At 46.6% G+C, this 24,481-nt stretch overlaps 2 protein-coding genes across 3 annotated transcripts; both read right to left on the minus strand.

Moving 5' to 3' along the window:
- Positions 1–225: 225 nt before the first annotated feature.
- LOC119818991 (cytochrome c oxidase assembly factor 8) lies at positions 226–24,457 on the minus strand. Of its 2 annotated transcripts, none has more exons than XM_038336940.2 (5): positions 24,295–24,456; positions 12,452–12,649; positions 10,520–10,583; positions 2,756–2,846; positions 226–503 (listed from the first exon to the last, which is right to left on the minus strand). In XM_038336940.2, exons 1-5 carry the CDS (start codon positions 24,415–24,417, stop codon positions 398–400), a joined length of 582 nt encoding a protein of 193 aa, XP_038192868.1. In that variant the 5' UTR covers positions 24,418–24,456; the 3' UTR covers positions 226–397. The 2 variants fall into 2 exon arrangements, with proteins under 2 accessions (XP_038192868.1, XP_038192869.1); XM_038336941.1 differs by lacking the exon at positions 226–503 and adding an exon at positions 519–2,624 and having other exon boundaries at positions 24,295–24,457.
- Positions 16,137–16,467, minus strand: LOC119818992 (ATP synthase subunit ATP5MJ, mitochondrial). The gene has a single exon (XM_038336943.1). The coding sequence runs from the start codon at positions 16,458–16,460 to the stop codon at positions 16,278–16,280; it is 183 nt and encodes a 60-aa protein (XP_038192871.1). The 5' UTR covers positions 16,461–16,467; the 3' UTR covers positions 16,137–16,277.
- Positions 24,458–24,481: the final 24 nt, after the last annotated feature.

The following is a 24,481-nucleotide window of genomic DNA, read 5'->3' on the forward strand; positions in this document are numbered from 1 at the left end:
CCACACCAGTCCACAGTCACCACACACGTCTCCATGTTCTCTCTCACCATGGTGATGGCTGCTGAGGGGTCACCTCACTGTAAAATGATGCTGTCACTCTGTGATCACTGGTCTTCCCATGAAGACACCGCATCTGCTTGTGTCTGATGTTACTGTGTCAGGGCTTGGATCCGCGGCTCCCGGCACCACCACAGCAGCTGAAGATCACCCCAATCTGCAGTGGTCTAAGCGTTTCAGTGAAGCTTTATTCATATTTTGACACTGCGTATTCTGAATCAGTACAATTCAGGACACAGACAACAAACACACAGCATACAAGAGCAAGCCCGCTAGGGACACAGCCAGCAAAGGCCTCATAAATGGAGCCTGGATGCTGGGGTCAGGTCCAGGTAGGCTCCTAACTGCTCGTCTTCTTTGGCTTCTGTCTCAGCTTGTTCCACATCTTCTCCAGGGCCACTTTCCCCATGAAGAACGTGATGGCAAAATTACGCTTGTACCAGTCTCTACAGAGAAAGAGAGGTGCTCCAGTCAACTCATGGACAGCAGCTCCCTCTGACTCCCTACCTCCACCCCAGCTGGCCATACACACATGGAGCCAGTTTCCCTATGTATGGAGGGCTCTAATTTTCCTCTGGCCTGTACTAAAGCATTCATAAGACCCTCTCTGAATCTAGCAACATTCAAGACAGACACTGCAGAGAGATCAGCAACCATGGAACACAGTCTGGGAGGCTTCCTAGGGACCAGAGGGGTGTCCTGCCTTGGTCTAATTTGTATGAAAAGTATACAGGCCCAGTGCTCCCCAGTAGGAAGTTAACTGGTCACAAGCTCTAAATCCCCTGTTCTGGTGACAGGCCTCTCATCCTCATACAAACCGTGGTGGAATCTGTAAAGAAAAATGCTGCCTCCAGGTCACTTGACAGAACCCTGCCCACTGGTGAAGTCTGGAGAGCTCACTGCACAGGAGAAAGGCTCATCTTGGCCCTGGTGCAAGCTCCTGGCAGCCAAAGACACCAGCACCCGGCATTCCAGGCCCCTGAGCTTTGAACTTCTGCTAGTGATGGGTTTATTGAGCCCTTCTAACGTACAGAAGCCAAGAGAGGAAGCAGAGCCCCTAGCCAGTGGCAGCAGAAGTCACACAAGTCCCCAGACTCTACCTACATGAGGCAGGGCTCCACTGACAGAAGTACCCCGAGTAAGGAAGAAAAGCTCAAGAGAGAACGAGGGCGCCCCACCAGGCCACACTGATGTAGCTGATCTGACCCAGCTATGCAGGGAAAAAGCTAGCAAAGCCTCCTGCTTCTGTGCCCATCAGCCTCCTGAGAGCCACTGTGCACACCAGGGCCTGTAGGGGGCAGCCGGGCTCTATGAGCACAGGCTCCTGTGAGTGACTAACTAGGTCAGGGTAATGCACAACAGACATGGACGCTGATGCTCCTCCAGCTGCCACTGCCACTGCCACCATGTTCTCTTGAGGTCTTGTTACTCTGTCCACACCCAGTCCTGTCATGGCTACATTTTAAAGCAAATCTAAAGTTGCACCTTAACTTTTACCAGCTATAACCAAAAGCTTAGATGATTATTTAAAAATCAGATTTATCAGGCTAAGCATGGTAGCCCCCACCTTTAATTTCATCTCTTGAAAAGAAGCAGAGGCAGGCAGACTGAGTTTGAGTCTAGCATGGTCTACATAGTGAGTGAGACCCTTTCTCAAAATATCAAACCAACCAAACAATAGCAATAACAAAAAGAGTCAAACACGGTGATGTCTGCCTATAATTCTATTACTCCCAAGGTAGAGGCCTGGTTCACAAAGCAAGTTTCAAGCCTAAATATGAGACCTTGTCTCAAATTAAGTAAATAAATAAAACAGGAAAAAAAAGTCACAACTCTGACAGGATGATAACCACCTCATGGAAACAACCACCCCATCTTTAGACACTGTGTCCAAATATCTCAGGACTGAACACTCTGTGGAATGCCCAATATTGTGAACTGAGCCGGCATCTTCAGGCTATCATTACAAAGGTCTTCAGTGCCCCTCCCCAGTTACACACTCCTTTTGCCTAAGAACTGGTACTTGGATGAAGTCCAACCACACTAGGATCCCATCTCTCATGAAACCCCCTGCAGGCACGGACTATACATCCTCCTGCAGCACACTGGGTTGCCCCCTACAGGGGGTGTGGACATACCGGGGCGCAGGTATGTCATCTGATCTGTCATCACTCCATCCTCACAGCTTTCTTTGCCCAGTGATTTCAGCAGTCAGGGATGACAAGTGCCTAGATCTCTGTGTGCTACTAGGAAAACAGTAACTCATCACCATCTCTGAATGTCCTTTTGTGTGGTTACCCTTACATACTATGCACACAGAGCAGGGAAACTGACATTCCTTACATTTTTCCACACGAGCTTTTATGAGGACTAGCATGTCCTTACTGGTCTCTGCATGGCTCTCCTGTGGCCTCTGACCTCTGCTGACCTCCTTGTTTCCACACAGGCAACACCCTGACTGACCCCACACCTCCAGGGAAAGACAAGGGAAGTCTTCAGAATCCACTCGTTGACCCAAGGCCTGGGCACCATGAGTGCCGTGCATGCGGGGAGGTTGACAAGTTTAACTAAAATGGCAAAAATAAGAGAATTATGCAACCACCGCCACTTTTGAAAACATCAAAGCTTTAAACTGAGGTCAGAAAATAAGCAGATGTGTCTTTGCCACAGAAACCATTGGGATGACGCAGACACTCACCGGTTGTAACGCATGTGCTTCTGGAAATTCTTACTCAGAAACTCCTTATAAAAGTCAGCCATTTCCTCTGCGTCCAATGCTGTTCTCTGGCCTGGAAGTAAATTACAATTTAACATAAGACTCGAAGAGAAGCTGCCTGTGGTGGTGCACATTTATAAGCCCAGACCACAGGTCTAAGTCGAGGTGTCAGAAGTTTGGGGACAGCTTTGGTTACAGGTGATCCTGTCTCAAAATTCCAAACACCAGGGGCCTGTCACATGACTTAGTGGAAAAGGCACTTGCTGCCAAGTCTGAAGACCTAAGCTGGATTCCTGGGACCCAGAAGGTAGAGGAGAAAATGAACCCCCATTAATTGTCCTCTAGCCTCACATGGATGCTATGGTACATGTGCCCCCCCCCACACACACACAAAGTAAAAGCTTTTATTTAAAGATTCTATTTTACTTTTTTTTTTTTTTGGTTTTTTGAGACAGGGTTTCCCTGTAGTTTCTAGAGCCTGTCCTGGAACTAGCTCTTATAGACCAGGCTGGCCTTGAACTCAGAGATCCACCTGCCTCTGCCTCCCGCGTGCTGGGATTAAAGGTGTGCGCCACCACTGCCCGGCTACTTTTTAAGTTATGTATATATGTGTGTGCCCTATAAGTCTGTGCACAGTGGGTAGGTAGAGTTCATGTACAGGCCTGTAGGTCTCTGACGCCCTGGGCTAGGGTCACAGGCAGCTGTGAGCCACGTGACGTGGCTGCTGGGAACCAAACTGGGTCCTCTACTAGCACAGTAGGAGCGTACACACTGAGTCACTGCCCAGCCACTGCTTTCTGTTTCTCTCTGTGTCTGGATGTTCTGCCTGCAATGGACATTCGCGCATCACTTGTCTGCCTGGAAGGACAGTTACAGCTGGTCGTAAGCCACCATGGGTGCTGGGATGGAGTCCAGGTCCTCCATGAGAGCAGCCAGTGCTCTTAACTGCTGAGCCATTTCTCCAGCCCAGCTTTTGTTGCTGTTGTTTTGTTTTTTAATGTTAAAAAGGGAAGACAGAGGGGCTGGAGAGATGGCTCAGCGGTTAAGAGCATTGCCTGCTCTTCCAAAGGTCCTGAGTTCAATTCCCAGCAACCACATGGTGGCTCACAACCATCTGTAATGAGGTCTGGTGCCCTCTTCTGGCCTTCAGGCATACATGCAGAGAGAATATTGTATACATAATAAATAAATAAATATTAAAAAAAAAAGAAAAAAAAAGGGAAGACAGAAAAGAAAAAGCAAGACTGGGATTATGGCTCAACTGGTAGAGTGTTTGCCTTGGGTCTGAGTCCCAGAGTCCCAGAAACCAGGGGCGGAAGCAGAGGATCATAAAACCAAGGTCATTCTGGATCAAAAACAAAACAAAACAAAACAAAAAAATTAAAGGCCAAAGGCCAGGTGGTAGTAGCACACATCTTTAATCCCAGCACTTGGGAGGCAGAGGTAGGCAGATCTCTATGAGTTCAAGGCCAGACTGGTCTACAGAGCAAGTTCCAGGATAAGCTCCAAAGTTACAGAGAAACCCTATATCAAAATAAATAAATAAAATAAAATAAAATAAATAAAATTAAGGCCAAGCATAGTGGTGTATGCCTTTAATCCCAGCACTCAGGAGACAGATGCAGGCAATGGTGTGTATGCTGTGCATCCCTGCTAATGTGCAGATTTACTACACGATGCAGGCAATGGTGTGTGTGCCGTGCACCTCTGCTGATGTGCAGGGCAAGAGTCAAGCCCTTGCAGGCTCAGCTGTGCTGTCCACTGTGCTAACCACACAGCACTTTATTCACATGTACTTGTTTCTGCTGTCCCCTCACCTAAAGGACTCTTCTGAGAACACCACACCCACACACACACCCCACACAAACATACACACATGTACACTGACAGGTGCCTACTCTACTCCCTAATTCCCTGCTAGCTTTCTCCGAGGGTCCACACATTAGAAGTGCAGTGTGAAGCTATCAACCCACCTGCATGCTGACCCTGCTCTGTTGGCTTGTTAGCTCCCAAGGGCAGCACTGAGGTTCTCTGCTCCACCCACCCAACCCCAGGAGCCTGCGCATGCCTTTGGGAAGATGATGCTACTCAAGTGAAGGGGGTACCTGCCACCTGCCAAATTAGGGATGCCAAAGGTTCCAGGGAAGGTGACACATAAGCTGGTCTCAAAGGACAGAGACAGGTGGGAGAAGTAGGACCAGACTGGAGGACACCAGGATGGAGAGAGCCCAGTGCAGAGATGCTTTCGGGGTGGCAGATCTTAGCTGATCCTTAGGGAAGGATCCCTCTCCTCCAGCAGCATCTCTGGGCCTTTCATAGGGAGAGGGACTGTCAAAACAGAAAAGCTGTTCCCCTGGCAACAGCAGCACAAGCTGTTTCACTGGAGGGACAGGCTCTCCCGTTGTCCACGTAGACGTGAACTGTGTCCTCCCTTTACCTATTTCCTTGTCTCGAGCAAATCATCACCTTAGCACAGCCTCACAGAGGCTTCTCTGAGGCTTGGCAATAGTTGGAGAGCTGAGAGGGGACTCTAGGTGGGCTTGTCAGTGCTGCACTCAGTGGAGGGTGGAGGCAGGCAGAGCTGCCCACACCTGATGCTTCCCCAGGGGCTCTCAGACAGGGTCACCTTATCCCAACACCTCGGGCCAATGATCAGACAGCAGGAACCCCATCAATGCTTGCCAAGTCATCCTTGCTCTACCCCTGCCATCTCTGCCTCTTGTTATTGAACATAAAACAGAATGGAGCAGGAAAAAGGGTAAAGAGAGGGCTGGGCACAGAAAGAGAAGAAGAGGAAGGGAGCAATATCGGAGGATGGAGAGGGAAAACTCAATTCATTACATCATTACTGAAAATGTGTGGGTGTCTCACAAATGCCATCTGATAAAGTGGATTTGTCTCCATGGTTCCCTCTTTTCTGGATGCACAAACACTTGTGCAGTCAAAGAAACGGGAGGTGGCGGGGGTGGTGGTGGCTCTTTCCAGATTGCTTCCTGTTCTTGATGTCAGTTGGCGAATTTCCCACATGGCAGCAGAACATGCAGACCAGCCAGGCAGCAGGTGGCCAGTCGCTCTACCTAGTCTGCAATCACCCAGCATCCAGACATCCCCACTTTGCAATTAAAGAAAGCCTTAAAGGAGCACTTGCTGTACTCACTGTTTGCCCCACAAGGACTTCTTAGAGATAGTTCATGGCTACTGCTTGCTTTCTTCTTTGCCTGTCATAATGGGTACAGCCAGATCCTTCTAGAAAAGGCTAGGGACTTCAGGCTGTCATCAGCTACCAGGGCTGAGTGAAAACTTCCTTATGAATTCAGAAAGCACAGACTGCTGCCTTGCTGCTTGAGACACACTGTTGGTTTACAGCGAGCAGCTTCCTCTTCACACACTGGTCACGTGTCCATTGGTATCTTAGGAAGGCTTCCTGTCCACACACAGGTCCGTAGGTATCTTAGGAAGGCTTCCTCTTCACACACTGGTCACATGTCCGTAGGTATCTTAGGAAGGCCCATGTCATCCTGGCTACAAACACCACCCATCTGCCATTTATGGTGAACTGTGTGTGTTTCCTGGACACTGACAACGTTGTTAGGCCCCTCTGGGCCGCTTCCATTCCCTGTCCCCATGGCAGCAGCTAGGCTCATTCAATACAACCCCATCTCTGTCTGCTGAGCCAAGGCCCAGCAGGGCTGGAAGCTGGCCTGGGGGTTACCATCACTGGACAGAGGAATAAACAAGGAGGCAGAGGGCCAGAGTACACCAAGCTAGAGAAGGGCAAGACTGCAAGAGAGGAACTTTAGGAAGGAGTCCTAGGGTGGCTTTGCCCCCACTGCCTGAATACAGCCCATGGCCGGGGCCCTGCTCCCCACACCCAGGTCCTCAACACCCACTGAGCCTGCTCAGCCAGCGCCTGCTGCTAGTCCCCCCACATGTACCCCAGCCATTCAGACACTTGCAGACCTGTGCTGCTGATGTTTGGGCCTAGAATGCCTCCTGTGCCCTAAGATGCAGATGGTATAAACTTTAGAATGTGGAGATGAACAGGAGCCCCCCAGGTTACTGCATGGGTGCTTTCAAAGGGGACTCTGGAACTTAGGTCCCATCCATATACAAAACTGGGTTTGCGGGGGCTGGAGAGATAGCTCAGTGGTTAAGAACACTGGCTGCTCTTCCAGAGGTCTTGAGTTCAATTCCAAGCAACCACATGGTGGCTCACAACCATATGTAATGAGATCTGGTGCCCTCCTCTCGCCTGCAGGGATACATGCAGGCAGAACGCTGTTTACATAATAAATAAATATTTAAAAACAGGATTTTTTTCTTAACATATACAATTTATGTCCTTGGTGTTTGCCTGCATGTCTGTCTGTGTGAGGGTGTCAGAACCCCTAGAACTGGAGTCACAGACAGTTGTGAGCTGTCATGTAGGTGCTGGGAATCAAACCCAGGTTCAATCTCTGGAAGAGCAGTCAGTGCTCTTAACCACTGAACCATGATTCTGTCGTTCTTCAGCCCCTGGTGCTGGAGAATTGTCTGTGTTCTGTCAAACATGTTCTAAATAAATGCTGATTGGCCAATAGCCAGGCAGGAAATATAGGCGGGAAAACCAGACAGAAGTAGAGGTGGGGAATAAGAACAGGAGTATTCTATGAAGGAGGAAGCCCATTCCTCTCAATCCTGCCCAGACCACCGAAGAAGCAGGATGTGACCTGAAAAAGGTACTGAGCCATGTGGCTAACATAGATAAGAATAATGGGTTAATATAAGTTACAAGACTTAATAAGAAGCCTGAGCTAATGGGCCAATCAGTTTATTGTTAATATAGAATCTCTGTATGATCTTCTTTGGGGCTAAACGGCTGTGGGAACTGGGCAGGACAGAAACCCTGACAAACAGGCCCTCATGTTACAAGCTCCATGATTTGTTGTTGTTGTTGTTGTTGTTTTTCAAAACAAGGTTTCACTGTGCAGCCCTGGCTGTCCTGAAACTCACTTTGCAGACCAGGCTGGCCTTAAACTCACAGAGATCTGCCTGGCTCTGCCTCCCAAGTGCTGAGGTTAGAGGCGTGTGCCACCATCATCTGACTCAGCTTGACTTTCTACCACTAGAAATGCCAGATTTAACTCTGAAGTCTATCAGTAACTGATACCCAATAATTTAAAAAAAATATTTGGAATGTGTATTCTAAGAGGAATAAATCTAAATTTTTCTTTTACATCAAAAGCAATTTATTTTTCCAATATAACTTACTAGACAAATGTCCTTTGTCTTCAGCTCCAGGGAGCCTCTAAAGAGCCCCATATGGTAAGCATTTCTCAGCACATGTGTGTTCTGGACAACTGAGCCATCTTACCTACTGTGCACCCCTCCCCCATTTCAACTGGTCACTGTGTAGCTACAGAACAAGATGTTTCTAAGCACGTATACATTATAGAGCAGCTGCACTTAGCTAGCTGACGGGAAACTCCCCAAAGCTATCATTGTGGTGAAGAACTCGCCGTCCATGCTCAGCAGTTTCCAGTAACACCTTATTAACCATGCTGCTCCCACCCAACTGGGATTATCCGTCCTCCACATGACGCTCTGAATACTGCCAGAGCGGTGACTGCACTGTCCCTCTCCAGACAGTCTGTCCTTTTTCATTGCCAAATTAATTATAAATGTTACTTAAGGCCAGTCTTTCAGTACATAGCAGAGTCACTAATAAGACTGTCATGTTCAGAGAAGTCAAAACAACTCTCCTTTTAGAAAAATGGCCAGTCTGTAATGCAATACCACAGCATGAACTGAGCTGATACCACCATCTGGTGGAGCACAGATACCCCTTTACCACATATGTGTGAGAGAGAGTGTTGTCTCTGTCTCTCTCTCTCTCTGTCTCTCTCTCTGTCTCTCTCTCTGTCTCTCTCTCTCTCTCTCTCTGTCTCACACACACACACACACACACACACACACACACACAGGCATGCGGCCGGCAGAGGCTGAACTGAGAACTGCTGATCAGCGAGGCCTTCGGGTCTGACAGCCGTGGGCAGACGCTCGTCTCCTATCTCACTCTATGGCCGCAGGCTGGGTACTCACCCAGCTAAGCCTCAGACTCCTCACACAGCATTTGGTCTCTGGGACTGATACATATAAGGGACTCAGCAGAGTGCCTGGCACTCAGTCAGGACCAAACTGACCCCACCATTCATTCCCACACTCACTGTTAGGGTGCAGCACCCCTTTCTGTTGCTGATCTGGTAAGACACTGGTTGTCTGCACAGAGAATATAGGGGTGACTAGCATCCCGACTGCTACCCCTTGGTCTTTCTCTGAAGAAACCAGGACAGGCTACGGATCAGTAGAGAGTGATGGTACTTTTAACCCAATGACAGACCCAGCTTTGGAGGTTAATGGTTCAGGACTGTCCATGAGAATATTTTGACAGCAGGCATCTACTTAACAAACAGTTAGAATTTTAGTAAGGCCTGACCTCAACACTAAGAGAAAATGGCCAAGGCTATTTTGAGCAAAAGAAATGGCCATCCAGGGAGTGGGGAAGCTGGGAGTGAAAGGCTACCATGACTTCAAGGCCAGTCCCAGCTACATATTTTTGGAACTTTAAGTCTCAAAAAATCAAAAACCAACCAAACAAAAAGGAAACAAGCAAACCCAGCAGCCTGTGGTCTGTTTCCCTGCCCTGGGAATGTGCGGCAGGGAGCTGTTCTGTGGCCAGAGTCCAGAAGCCTATGGTGAGGACTGGACGTGATGGCCACACCTTTAATCCAGCAGGGCTACGTAGCGAGACAGTCTCAGCAACAACAACAAAAGCCCAAAGTACCAGGTACGCATTTTGGGTAGGACAGTCTAGCTATGGTGCAAAGAATTAATTTAAAGCAGGGTTTGACAAAGGACATTTAGAGGTCAATTCTATCTTTTGTAAATTAACCCAAACTTTCTGTGTAAGCTTTACAGCAGGCTCAACAGTGCCAACAGATACCCAGGCAACCACAAAGGCCCTTACAGAGAAAAGTACACTAGCCTCTGATTTAAAGATGGGGCCAGGTATGGTAGTGCAGACTTTTAATCCAGCTCAGGAGGCAGACACAGGAAGATCTCTGTGAGTTCAAGGCCACCTTGGTCTACAGAACAAGTTTCAGGATAGCCTTCATAGTAAGACCCTGCCTCCTGCCTCAGAAAAATAAAACAAAACAAACGGAGAAGCTACAGTGGATAGAGAATTAACAGGGGCCTGAACTTTAACAATGGTTACAAGACAGGAAAGCAGAAGTGCTGGGAAACACACAGTTCAGTTGCTGATTTAGAGAGGAAGGCCAACAGACAGCTCTCTGCTTTTTGGCTTGAGAACTGACTCAGGAATCCAGGAGACCTGGGAAGGCGGGAGGGTTGGGAGATTACAGAGGCCTCATGACTTTGGCTTGAAGTCACTCATCAGAAGGACAAAAGGCTGTACAGTCCAATGCCTGAGTGCTTACCTACAATGCTCAGGGCCCTGGATTCTATTCAGGGAAAGCAAAGGAAAAAGGAAGACCTAAACTCTGAGAGGCTGTGACTTCATCTAAAGGAGGAAGAGAGAAGAGGGAGCCTGCAGCTTGTAGGAACCATGATGGTACACACACAGGAAAAGAAGTCTCCACAGGCGAGTGAGACAGCAAGGGAAGGACACAGAGGCTGTGTGCCCCTCCACTTCCCCTTCACTCAACAGCCCGTCTTTTGACATTAACACAGAACAATCAGACTAACCTGACTTGGTTCGCAGGCCTGAGCCTTTAGCTTGAAGTCTTGAATAAATGAATTCTTCTTTTTCCTGAAAGAAAACAATCAGAACCCTCTTAGCAGGTGTTTAGTACAGGTCTATACTCCCCAAACTTGGGGAGTGGAGACGGGGATTGGTGGTTAAGGTCATCCTCAGCTACAAGTATGAGCCCACCATGCCTACATGAGACCGTCTTGAAAAATCAAAATTAAAACAAACAACTCTCTTCTTAGCAGGAGTGGTGGTGCATGCCTGTAACCCAGCCACTCAGGAGGCCTAGGCACCCTGGGCAACTTTAACACGACTGCATCTCAAGGTAAAAATTAACACGGGCTGGAACTGTAGCTCACTAGTAAAGCATCTGCCCAGTACAGGCCCTAGGTTTAATCCCCAGCACCAAAAACAAAAGGAGAAAGAGAATGGTCTTCTCTAGCTTCTTCCCTCTCTCGGCTAAGAGCACAGTGCAGAGAAATTTAAAAGCCTGCTTTTTAAAAAGAGTATCTTAAATGCTGGCTGATGGTGGCAACAACCTTAATCCCAGCACTTGGGAGGCAGAGGCAGGCGGATCTCTGTGAGTTCAAGGCCAGCCTGGTCTACAAGAGCTACTTCCAGGACAGGCTCCAAGGCTACAGAGAAACCCTGTCTTGAAAAACAAAACAAAACAAAAAAAAAAAGATTATCTTATGTGTGTATGCACAGTGACTGAGGAGGCTAAAAGAGGCGCTGGAGCCTCTGAAACAAGAGTTACAGGCAGTCATGCGCCACCAGTGCTCTTACCTCTGAGACACCTCTCCAGAGGCCATCAGAGCTTGTTTTAAACCATCTCAGTCTGGTTAAAGTTTCATGCTAGGGCCGGGCTGTGGTGGCAAATGATTTTAACCTCAGAACTCAGGAAGCAGAGGCAGGTGGATCTCAGTGAGTTCGAGGCTGCCTGATTTACAGAACGAGTTCCAGGACAGGCTCCAAAGCTACAGAGAGAAACCCTGTTTGAAAACAACAACAACAAAACAAAATAAAAGTTTTGAACTTGGTATAGGAAACTTTTCACATAACCCAGGATGGATTCAAACTTGCCAAGTGGTAGAGACTGGCCTTGTATTCCCGATCCAGAGTGCTGGGGTAACAGGTGTGTGCTACCATGCCCAGCTTGAAAAAGGACTCAAAAACAAGATAGTCAATGGATTTGGGAAGTTGTATCCACAGAATACAACAGAAACTTCATTTATATTTTCTTTTCCAGTAGGATATTTACACTCATTTCTCATGCAGCTTATGAGTAAGTCATTAAGAATCTTGAAGTCTCTTGCTGGGTGGTGGTGGCACATGCCTTTAATCAGCACTTAGGAAGCAGAAGCAGGGGAATCTCTCTGAGTTCAAGGACAGCCTGGTCTACAAAGTGAGCTCCAAGACAGCCATGCCTACAAGATGAAACCCTGTCTTGAAAACAAAAGAACAAAAAAAACTTGAACTATGATAAGTGACAACCTATGACAATTATTTCTCATAAACAGGAACACCACTGAGGACAGGCCCCCTGCTACTTCTCTTCCTAGAAAGCCTCAAATTCTGTGACCTATATCTGACCAAGGAGTCTTCCACACAGTTACACAGTGGCTTAAAACAATCTTTGATCTTTTAAAGACTTTTATGTTATTTATTTTGAGACAGGGTCTCACTATGTATCTCAGGCTCACTATGAAGACCAGGCCGCTAGGGATCCCTCTGCCTTTGACTCCCAAATGCTGAGATTAAAGGAATGCAACACAACACCTGGCTGCTAAAGACACTATTCAAAGAGACAAACCATTCTATAGATTCACATAAACCCCAACAGAATAGCAACAATGTAAACACTGAAGATTTGGCGCCCCCAAGTGGCTAAGTGTACTGTGCTTCACTGATCTGAATCCCACACTTACCTTTTTAAAGGTCAAATTCTGGTTTGCCCAGAACTGCTGATTCCATTCTTGTGTTTCTTGTCTCAATTCTCTAAGCCTTTGTTCCAAGGGGGACTCGTTTTCAGGAATATGAAAATGAACTGGACGAAGGTTTGAGTGTTTATCTGGAGGTCCTATCCAATCATGGCAAGACTGTCTTGGAGGGCAGAATCTTGAGACCTTTAATGAAAGACACAGGATTAACATGCAACTAAACCCGCCCCTAGTGTTATAAATTTAACAACCTGCATTTATTAAATGCCCCCATCAGTTTATTCTGTGAAAGACTACAATGTATCAATAACTTTCCAAACAAAGAGCTGTAGTACGAATTTGTTTGTTTTCCCCCTCCGGTTTCTTCAGACAGAATCTAACTATGTGGCCTAGACTAGATTCACAATCCTTTTGCCTGAGCATCCCAAGTGCTGGTATTACAGGCAAACACTATCACACCTGGCTTAATTTAACATTATACTGTTCACCAAATGATGCTAAAGCAGTTGTACATCCTGACAGAGAAGGCCAGGCCTAGTAGGCAGGCCTTTTACTCCAGCTAGGAAGCTGAGGCACGATCTCAGCTGGAAGTCAGCCTGGACAATTTACTACACCCTGCCTCAAAGTGGCAAGTGCAAAGAAAAGGACCAAAAACGTGGCTGCTGGTAAGACTGTTTGCATAGCACTCCCGAGGCTCTTGGTTCCAGTCCCAGTGTGTGTGTGTGTGTGTGTGTGTGTGTTTGTGTGTGTGTGTGTGTGTGTGTGTGTGTGTACACACTTTGGACTTCTGAAGATGCTACTAAGGCTGGGTGGTGGTGGCCCACACATTTAATCCCAGCACTCAGGAGGCAGAAGCACAAAAATCTCTGAGTTTGAGGCCAACCTGATCCACAGAGTTCCACAAAGAAACCCTGTCTCCAAAAAAAAAAAAAGAAAAAGAAAAGAAAAAAAAGAAAAAAATCTTTTAAGGCTGGGTGCGGGACATAATCCCTTAAACGCTCAGGAGGCAGAGGCAGACAGATATGTGAGTCTGAACTACAGAGTGAATTCCAGATTATTCAGGGCTACATAGTGAGACCTTGTCAAAAAAACCAAAAGGCAGCCGGGTGGTGGTGGCGCACGCCTTTAATCCCAGCACTCGGGAGGCAGAGGCAGGCGGATCTCTGTGAGTTCGAGGCCAGCCTGGTCTACAAGAGCTAGCTCCAGGACAGGCTCTAAAGCTGCAGAGAAACCCTGTCTCGAAAAAACAAAAAAAAAAAAAAAAAAAAAAAAAAAAACAAAAACAAAAGGCAGCTGGAGAGATGGCTCAGTGGCTGAAAGTACTTGCTACTCTTTCAGATGACCCAGAGAGCTCATGCTGTGGTTCCCAATCATCTGTAACTCCAGCTCCACGGGAACCAGACACCTCTTCAGGCCTCAGCAGACAAGCACAGATGTCACATAAACTTATTCACTAAAAGGTTTTCTGCCACTGTCCCCTCTGCCCCAGATAAGTTTCTCCACTTAATGTAATGAGCCAGATCAAGAACTGAAAAAGAATAACCACAGGTGTACTGAGTAAGGCAACTCCTGAGTGGGTGCTCTCGTCCCAGAGATCGAGGCCAGAGAAGTAGTGTCCCCAAAGTATAGGGAGATTTTACAGGCTGTAGGCGAGGGGTGATTACATGTCCCCCACAAGCTGGGTTTCTGCCCAAGTATGGTCCAAAGCTGAGCATTTAGAGGGGGGGCTTGAGCGGCTGGCAACTTCAGGGGAGGAAGCTGTAGTAGCCACCAAGAATACAGAACTGGGTTTTTCCTTGCTTTCCCTTTGTTCAAAGACTCTTGAGTGGGTGGGGGTTGGAGAGAGAGAGAGAGAGAGAGAGAGAGAGAGAGAGAGAGAGAGAGGAGAAATGGGACTTTCCAGACTCTGCAGGGGGATTCAGAGGCTACAACAGGACATTCACATACACATAAACATAAATAAAAAAAGCCCTTCGAAATATTTTTTAAAAAACCAGTAGTTTAATTATATGCTTGCTGTTAATTCTAATTTATATGTTTGTCATAATATTAATCATCTTTATTTTATGGGCATCTTTGTTTTGCCTACATGTATATCTGTGTGATGGTGTTCGATCCCTTGAAACTGGAGTACAGAGAGTTGTGAGTCACTATGTGGGTGCTAGGAATTGAACCTGGGTCCTCTGGAAGAGCAGCCAGTGATCTTAACCACTGAGCCATCTCTCCAGCCCAATAGCAGTCATCTTAAAACAGACTCTTCCTGCAAGTCAGGAAAAATGAAGAAACAGCTCATTCTGCAGTGCTTCACATACACTGGGCAAGCACTCTGCCACAGGAAGCCGCATCTTGGCATCTCCAGTCCTCTAAAGCTTCTCCTCTTGCTACTTTTTGTTGTTTTTGTTTTGTTTTGTTTTTCTCTGTATAACAGCCCCAGCTGAACTGGAACTAGCCCTTGTAGACCAGGCTGGCTGCCTCTGTCTCCCAAGTACTGGGATTAAAGGCGTGTGCCACCACTGCCTGGCTCAGCTACGTATTTTTAATAGAAAAAAAAAAAAGAGTGATCTGGGCACTAGGTATAGTGCCCATGTCTGTGACCCCAGCCCTTGGGAGGCTGAGGTAGAAGCCTACTTATCCCTCTAGGTAAACACATTACCATAGGAACTAGTTTGTCCACACTGCCCCACCCTTGACATTCTGCACCCCTGCCCTTGCTGCTCCAGACTGCGGCCAAAGCAATCTCTCCTAAGTGCTTTCTTTGGAAACTGTGAAGTGAGGCTAGAGATGGTCCAGGGGTTAACAGCACTTGGTGCTCCTACACAGAACCCAAGTTCAATTCCTGCTGTCCCAGCTCCAGACGGGTCTGATACCTCTTGCCACCGTGGGTACCTGCACTGCTGTATATATGCCCCCACCCAACACCTAATCCAAAATAGAAACACTTTCATTTTAAGTTTATTTTTATGTATATGGTGTTTATCAGTATGTATGCCTAGTACCTGGGGAATCCAGAAGAGAATGTCAGATCCTCCGGAAATGAAGTTATAGACAGTTGTGAGCAGCTATATAGGTCCTGAGAATTGAATCTGGGTCCTCTGTAAGAGCAGCCAGTGCTCTTAACCACTGAACCACTTCGCTAACCATAATAAATATTTTTTTATTGTTTTTGTGGTACTGGTATCAAACTCTGAACCCTAGCCACTCAAGACACGCACTTTCATTGTGCCCCAGTCCCAGGCTCCAATGGCTTCCTTTGTGCACGTGTGTATACCTGTCAGTGTGCCTGTGTACAGGTGGAGGAGCCATCTCCCCATCCCAGGCCCAACTTATATCGACCACTCGCCACATACGGTAGCTTCAGATGAGGTGGCATCAACGCATTCAGATGTTCTAAGTAGCAATCAGAAGTCTGCCAAGTGTTTTCCTCGATTATTTTCCATACCTAATTACTTGAAATGGGACCGCTCACTGAACCTGAAACTCACCAAATGTGCTAAACTGGCTGCCCAGCCAACAAGCTTCATGGATCTGCCTGTCTCCATGACCCCACCCACCACCAGGATCATAGACACACTGGGTTTTCACAAAGGTGCTGGGGATTCAAACCCATCTTCCTGCTGGTATGGCACATCTCTCTAGCATTCCAAAGGCTTACTCCCCCACCCCCTTCTTTTTTTTTTTGCTACTCAGACACATTTATTGATGCCACGTTGTAAATGGTACTTAGGGAAGTGTACAGCGATGTTTCATGTTCCCATCTAACACACTTGCTTAAGTTTAGCCGACAGGATTCATCTTGAGTGGACTCGGTGAGCGGTTAGTGATGACCATGGGCAGGTGCAGAACTTGAGCCTTTCAAAGCTTTACTTCTTTTATCAGCACTCCTGATTTTATAAAGGATGAAGGTCATCAACCCCATTCCTACCCAAATTTCCTGGTAAACCTGAGTATAGTAGGGTTTCATGGGGACCCAGACATTCTTAATAAGGCTTTGAAGCATCTCAGCGGGACCAAGCCCCCCTTCTTTTTTTGAGACAGGGTTTCTCTGAAGCTTTGGAGCCTGTCCTGGAACTAGCTCTTGCAGACCAGGCTGGCCTTGAACACACAGAAATCTGCCTGCCTCTGTCACCCGAGTGCTGGGATTAAAGGTGTGCACCACCACTGCCCGGCTCCCCTTTCTTCATGTTTGTGAGTGTAGTATGTGTATATATGGGTGCACATGTGTGTACTGTGCATGCAGAGGCCCAAGGGTGGCACTGGGTGTCTTCCCTTACTGCTCTCACCTTGTAAACTGAAGTGGGGTCCCTCAGTGAACTTGAAGCTCGGCTTTAGCTATTCTGGAGAGCCAGCTTCTTACTTCAGGGATTGTTCTGCTTCCCACATGCTGGGATTACACACAAGCAGTCATACTCATTCAGATTTACATGGAATCCAGGGATCAGAACTCTGATCCTCAGACTTCTGCAGCAAGCACTCCACCACTGAGCCATCTCCTCAAGCCAGGCTTAACTTAGACCACTCCACCCACCACACATGGCAGTTTGGGGTGAGGTAGAACAAAACAGCATGTTCAGATGTCCTAAGTGAGATCCCAAGGCACTAGCTCTGGGACATCTCTGGGTCTACCCACAAAAGCTCAAAGGCTAGGATTGCAGGCAAGTAGACGGGTCCAGGGTCTTGAGTTCAAACGTCTCAGGAAGCTGAAGGTGCAGGCAGGTCAGTGCTAGCGGGAGCAGTAGAAAGCTAAGCTTGGTCAGGGAGACAGAGAAGGCAAGGGACTGGTGAAGTGCTAACCTGGCCACTGCTGCTGAAGACTGCTGGACGCTTCAGGAACCTAGTACAGCCCATACCCTAGAGCCCATGCTGCCCTTCTACTATCGCTGCAAGGGTTTCATTTTGCACTTCCTGCTTACAGCTTCAAACCCTTACTAGGATTTTCACAAGCTAGAAACATGTTCTTTTCTTCTCACAGACTGTCCACATCAGGAAATGTGGAAAAGCCACCCCATGTGCACCTTTAACCCAGTACTCAGGAGGTTAGAGGCAAGAATTATTCCAGGCCAGCCCGATCTACACAGCTAGTTTCCAAGCCAGCTAAGGAACTACAGTGAGATACTGTCTCAAAAATAAAGGGCTGCCCCAGCAAGCACTCTTCTCCTGTCTCACACAGCACAGTAAGCCTACAGAGCGGCCAACAGGGCAGTGGCTTCTCCAGACAGATCTACTGGCATCAGATCACCTGCTTCCACAGATGAACCTGTGTAAGAAAAGTTCCAGGCATCCAGTTTTGCACAACACCTTGAGAGATTTTTATCGTTGACTATGATGGGTTAACTCCTCTGCTTTTGCTACATGAAAATACTTGTGTCTTTGTTCATCATGCAGGAGCTATTAGGAAAGAAAGCAAGAAGCGTGGGGGAGGGAAAAAAACCTTTTGTAAAAGAAGTCTCCCTTCATAGAGTGAATAATTACTGTAATTTAAGTTCCTACAGTGTAAGAACATAATGCCTAGCTTCCTGAAACTCGGACAGGGCTGTGCGTGGGAGGGGAGACGCCTCCAGGGCCATGTACCCTGCAGGGAGTCAGACAAGAGTCCAACATTTGCAAGAGGCAGCCAGCCTAACAGTTCTGCCGTTTCTTACCCCTCCCCCCACAGCCCAAAGCCACAGTGGGAGAAGGGACAACAGAGAGTGTCCACATTTGCCAGAGGCTTACTGCTTTACAAGGCTCCTCTGAAAGCTCAAAGCCTTCAGTGGATTTAGGATCCCCAGTCCCCTACTACATTAAGAAAGGTGCTACATGAAACCAGGAGGCAGAAGCAGGAGGATCTCTGTGAGTTCAAGGTCAGCCTGGTCTATAGAGTGAGTTCTAGGACAGGCTCCAAAGCTACATAGAAAAACCCTGTCACAAAAAACAAACATACAAATGAAAAAACACCAGCAAACCAAATTCAGCCAACACAAAGCCTAGCCCATCAGACATGCAAAGGTTTAATACTAAAAAAAGCAGCAGTCACAGAACCTATCTTGACTGCCATCTGCAAGGGGAAGCAGACATTAGGACCATAGCAGGAGTCTCCTCCCCGGAGTCCTCCAGTCTACTGCTTTCTTACCTGTGTCTTTCCTACCATCTCCAGATCCCAGGTCTGCTTCACAGGTAGGCACTGCAGTGCTGTCTTGAGGTTACTACTGATATGGTAACACACCATGACCAAAATCACTCACAGTCCATACAGCAGCTCATTATCAATAGCAGTGAGGGCAGCCGGGCGGTGGTGGCGCACACCTTTAATCCCAGCACTCGGGAGGCAGAGGCAGGCGGATCTCTGAGTTCGAGGCCAGCCTGGTCTACAAGAGCTAGTTCCAGGACAGGCTATAGAAACTACAGGGAAACCCTGTCTCGAAAAACCAAAAAAAAAAAAAAAAAAAAAAATAGCAGTGAGGGCAGAAACCAGGAACCTGAGGCAGGAGCTGATGCAGAGGCCACAGAAGGATGCTGCTTACAGGCTTGCTACACATGGCTTGATCAGCCTGCTTTCTCACAGAACCCAGGACCACCAGCCCAGGGATGGCACCATCTATGGCTGTGCCCTCCCCTATCAGTCACTTTCTTTTTTTTTTTAATACTTAGTATACAATATATGCCTTCAGGCCAGAAGAGGGCACCCAACCTCATTACAGATGGTTGTGAGCCACCATGTGGTTGCTGGGAATTGAACTCAGGACCTTTGGAATAGCAGACAATGCTTTTAACCACTGAGCCATCTCTCCAGCCCCTGGGAGGGGCTTTCTTAATTGAGGTTCCCTCCTCTCATTTGACCTTAGTTTGTAATAAGGGGACATAAAACTATCCAGCACACTAAGGATCTTATTGGTGGTTTTCTGTAACTCCCAATTCCTCTTAAAATTTAGGCACCCTGGAGGTGCTCTCCTTAAGGGGCCCAGTCTCAAGCTACAGATTCGGTAAACTCCTTTTCACAGTGATCCACATTGGGGTGGGGGAGGATTTCAGCCTGTTTTTCCTGCATGGCCATCTACAAACACTGAGGAACACGAATTACTGTATGAAGCCCTACCTAAGTATTCTGTGCCTCTGGTACCTTGGGGACCCACACAGGAAACATCAGGCCAAAGGTCTGGAATGTTTTCCTGGTTGCAGAAAAGTTCAAACCACAATAAACAACTCCATAATAAGAAAAGGCAGGCTGCTTTGTTTTTTTGTTTTGTTTTGTTTTGTTTTTGAGACAGGGTTTCTTTGTAGCTTTGGAGCCTGTCCTGAAACTAGTTCTTGTAGACCAGGCTGGCCTCGAACTCAGAAATTCACCTGCCTCTGCCTCCTGAGTGCTGGGAATAAAGGTGTGCACCACCACTGTCTACATTTTATGAAGTTAAAAGTGACTTTTTTTCTTGAGAAAGGATGTCATGTAACCTCAGAATTGTATGTAGCTGAGGCTAGCTTTGAACTGTTTCTCCCACTTCAGCTTCCCGAGTGATAGGATTATGGGCATGATCCACTATGCCTGGCTGACTAACAGTTTTGAGGAATGCCACAGCAGTAATGGTATATCATGTCAGGAGGCCATGGTTCCAGCAGTGACAACAGGCCTGTTTGTGTACAATTATTCTTTTTTTCTTGTGTAAATCATGTAATAGTGTAAATATGTCATTAAACTTTTACCCTTGGACTAGAGAGATGGCTTGGTTATTAAGAGTACTTAGCTGCTCCTTCAGAAGACCCAAGTTCAATTCCCAGCACCCACATGGGGGCTGTGATAGTCTGAATGTAATTGGCCCCCATAATCTCATAGGGTATAGCACTATTAGGAGGTGAGGCTTTGTTGGAATAAGTATGGTCTTGTTGGAAGAAGTGTGTAACTGTGGAGTCAGGCTTTGGGGTACATTGTTGCCGGAGGCTGTTTATTTGTTCAGGCTCCCCTGACCTAGATAATCACATAGAAACTATATTATTTGCAATACTATTTGGCCAATAGCTTAATCATATTTCTAGCTAGTTCTTACATCTTATATCAATCTATTTCTATTAATCTGTGCATCAACACAAGGTCATGGCTTACTGGCAAGGTTCCACCATCTGTCTCCTCAGGCGGCTACATGGTATCTCACTGACTCCGCCTACTCTCAGAGTCTCAGCATTTTTTCCAGCCTGGCTATATTCTGTTAAGCCACTGGCCAAATCAGCTTCTTTATTAACCAATGGTATATAGAGGAGAATCCCACAACACCTCCCTTTTCTGCTGAAATAAAAAGGAAGGTTTTAACCTTAGCATAGTAAAATTACATATAACAAAACAGCAAGAAAATTACATACATCAAGCAAGAATTACAGTTACATATTTATATCTACTTTATCTTTTATTGTAACTAAGGAAAACTAAACTATCTATTCTTCAACTCCATCAAAGATAGCAGAAGGATACAATATTACCTAAGTTAACAGGAAGTGCATTGTAAGCAACTTCCAAAACTCTAGAATTGACAGAGACATCTTGCTGCCTGGAGAGTCACCCAAAGTTCTTCTGTTCCGGTGGGACATCCATCTTCAGCCTATAGGCCCATAGTATCCAGGAGACTTTTCCACGAAGCAGGAAATTTCAAAGACACATTCCACCTGTATTGGCAGTTTGTCAGTCACTTTCTTCTGTGTCCTGCAGAATGTCTGGAAGACTCTTTCATGAAGCAGGAACCCTGAAGGACAGTCTCACCTTCAGGAAAATTCAGCAGTTATTTTTCTGTAGGTTCCACTTGTCCAGTTCATACAGCATAACACCAAGCAGTCCAGGCAAGAACAGTTTCTTGCCCAAATGGCTAGCAAACTCCATAAGGAGCCTCTTCAGTAACCATCTTCCTCTTGAAGTAGATTGGTGCTCCCAGGAGCAAATGTGTCTCATTGTCATAAAAGCTCTTAAAACATTTTAAATGCCATATTCTGAAGGTCTCTGAAAGATTTGAAGAATACCTATCTAACTGAAATATATATGTGTATCTAGAAAACCTAACTAACATGACTACAAGCTTGACTACTATATTTCTTAATTATATATTACATTTTTAAATGAGCTGCACACACACAGTACTTAATCAAGAGCAGAAATAAATATATATATATCAAAATTGATCTTAAATTTGTATCAGCAAACCAAGCTCCGTATCTATGCAAAGTATTGATCTCTATATCAGTGTATGTGTATAATATGCACATATTATATATATGCTCAAGCCATGCCTAGTATGAGTTCACTTCCTGTTGCCTGCACAAGATGTAGAACTCTCAGCTACCTCTCCAGCACCAAATCTGCCTGCTCACCACCATGTCCCACCATGATGATAATAGACTGAATCTCTGAACTGTAAGCCACCCTATTAAATGTGTTCCTCTGTAAGACTTGCTGTGGTCATGGTGTCTCTTCACAGCAACGGAGACCCTAACTAAGATAGGGGCTGACTGTCATCTGTAACTCCAATTCCAGAGGATTCAACACACTACTCTAGCCTCTACAGACTCTGCATGCACAAACATAGACACAAGTAAAACACCTAGACACATAAAATTACCTCCTAGCAGGGCATGGTGATGCACACCTTTATTACCAGCACTCAGGAGGCAGAGGCAGGTGTCTCTCTGAGTTTGGGACTAGCCTGGTCTACATAATGAGTTCCAGGACAGCTGGGGCTACACAGAGAAACCCTGTCTCAACAACCACCACCACCAACAAAAACAAAAACAAACAAAACCGGCCGGGCGGTGGTGGCGCACGCCTTTAATCCCAGCACTCGGGAGGCAGAGGCAGGTGGATCTCTGTGAGTTCGAGACCAGCCTGGTCTACAAGAGCTAGTTCCAGGACAGGCTCCAAAGCCACAGAGAAACCCTGTCATGAAAAACAAACAAACAAACAAACAAACAAACAAACAAAACCCCAAACAAAAAATCACCCTTAAAAATAACTGGGGCTGCTGATGTGGCTCAGTCCTTAGCACTGCGCAACACCTTCTGATGGACACCATAATCGCAGTACTGGGAAGATGGAGGCAGAGATGAGATCTAGATCATCCTCAGCTACACAGCAAGTCTGAGATCAACCTGGAATACACAAGACTGTGCACACAGAAAGATAAAACTAAAAAGCAACTAGTACAAAGAGATCGGAAATGAAATTATACACAGGTCCCAAATGTGGGTCTCTTTAAAGCAAGACAGCTAAAGAAAAATATGCGGAATAAGCTAGTATAGGATTCATTTAATTGAAGAAAAGGTTTGCAATGTTCCTTTTTAAAATGTTATTTATTTGTTTGTTTTTAATTTTTCAAGACAAGGTCTCCTTGTGTAGATCTTGCTCTGTGGAGCAGGCTGGCCTCAAATTCAGCCATCCGCCTGCCTCTGCCTCCCAAGTGCTGGGATTAAAGTCACACCACCATGCCCAGCCACTTGCTATTTACAGAGTGTCTTTGCAAGGCAACCTCCATCTTACAAGCACTCAATAGTTCAGGAAAGAAGAAATGTAGTAAGACATAAACTGCCCTTAGGCAAAACTGTTTTCTTTTGTGCCACCTAGTATTTATCATAATGGGACATTTTGATCCTAAAAAAGCACAGCACGGGCATTGTAGAACCAGCAAGTTCTGGTTCATAGTCAGCTCCCCTAGCTGGTCATCCCCCACCACTGCCTTCCAAAGGGTGAGCAGCACAGGCTTCCATGTGACTACAAAAGGCTCAAGCGTTACCTTGAGGACCCAGACCCTGAGGAATATTTACTTTTTGTTTGCTTTGTTTTGTTTGAGACAGGGTCTCACTCTATGGAGACCAGCCTGCCTTGTGAGTTAAAGGGGTTCAGTCCCCACACCCCCAAAGCCCCTAGCAAGACTCTTCAAAGACTTCTTGCTGATCTTTTTCCCAGCATTAGTTCACCAGATAGGCTAGGAAAGGTCAGGCAAAATGGCTCCGAGGGTAAAGCATTTCTTGTGAGGGCCTGACTTCCACTCTGGAACCTACCATGGAAGGAGCCAGGTCTCCAGAAAGCTGTCCGCTCAACTCCAGAGCATGCATATCACCCGCAATTCAAAAACAAACAAAAAAGTAAATGAATGAATGCCAGGGAACCTCTGATCCTGAGAATGCTCTTGGCTTAGTTACATTTTCCCTCCCGAAGCATGTTCTGACACCTGCTTTATTTTTTCTGCCCAAGGACTAAATTTCTGTTTTCTAGAGACAGAAGCGAAGGATTGCTTGTTTCTTGTGTCAGAGAACTGAGCCAGCCGCCAGGAGCCTAGGCAACAAATCTAAACTGTAGACTAGACAGAACTTCAAAGCCGCAGTTATGGTAAAAGTGTGCTAAGAAACACAGCGTAACAGAAATGAAAATTCACACAGCAGGCACATTTTGAAATTTTTAATTATCTCCCCTTTTTTCCTGTTCTCCCTTAATTACTGCTTAAACAAAGCTCTCCAGACTCTGTCATTAGCATGATGGCAAATGAAGCGTTAGTAGCCATGTGCCCTGTTTAATGTTTTATCTGAAGCTTTAGTCAACATTTTCATCTGACTGATAGATTCAAGACGTAGGCCTCTTTTAAAACATCCACTCCCAAAGAAGTGCAAATGATTAAAAGAAAACAAAAACTAAAAAAAAAAACCGGGGAATGAGAAAATACACACTTCACGAGTCGAGTAAATACAAACAGTAATTAACTTCGGGAATAAGCAAGGTTCGCACTCTCCATAGCGGGTCCGCTACAAAGATTAGCCCGCGGGGTAGACGCAGGCGGCGCGGGGATGCTCAGGCCTCCCTCCCTGCCAGCGTCCCCGGGCGTCCCGCTTACCCGGCTGGACGCAGCATCCCTGCGCTCCGTCCCGCGTTCACGGGCCAGCCGACCAACGCCGCCGGAGAAAGAACGGCAGAGATACAGGCGAATCGCTTCGCTTCCGGGCCGCAAGGCCGCCATGGCCCCAGCGCACTAGATTGCGCGACGCACGTCAGAATCGCGACAGTGGAAAGGTCGGCTTTAC

Source organism: Arvicola amphibius, chromosome 7 (assembly GCF_903992535.2).
Source record: "Arvicola amphibius chromosome 7, mArvAmp1.2, whole genome shotgun sequence".
Classification (NCBI taxonomy): domain Eukaryota; kingdom Metazoa; phylum Chordata; class Mammalia; order Rodentia; family Cricetidae; genus Arvicola; species Arvicola amphibius.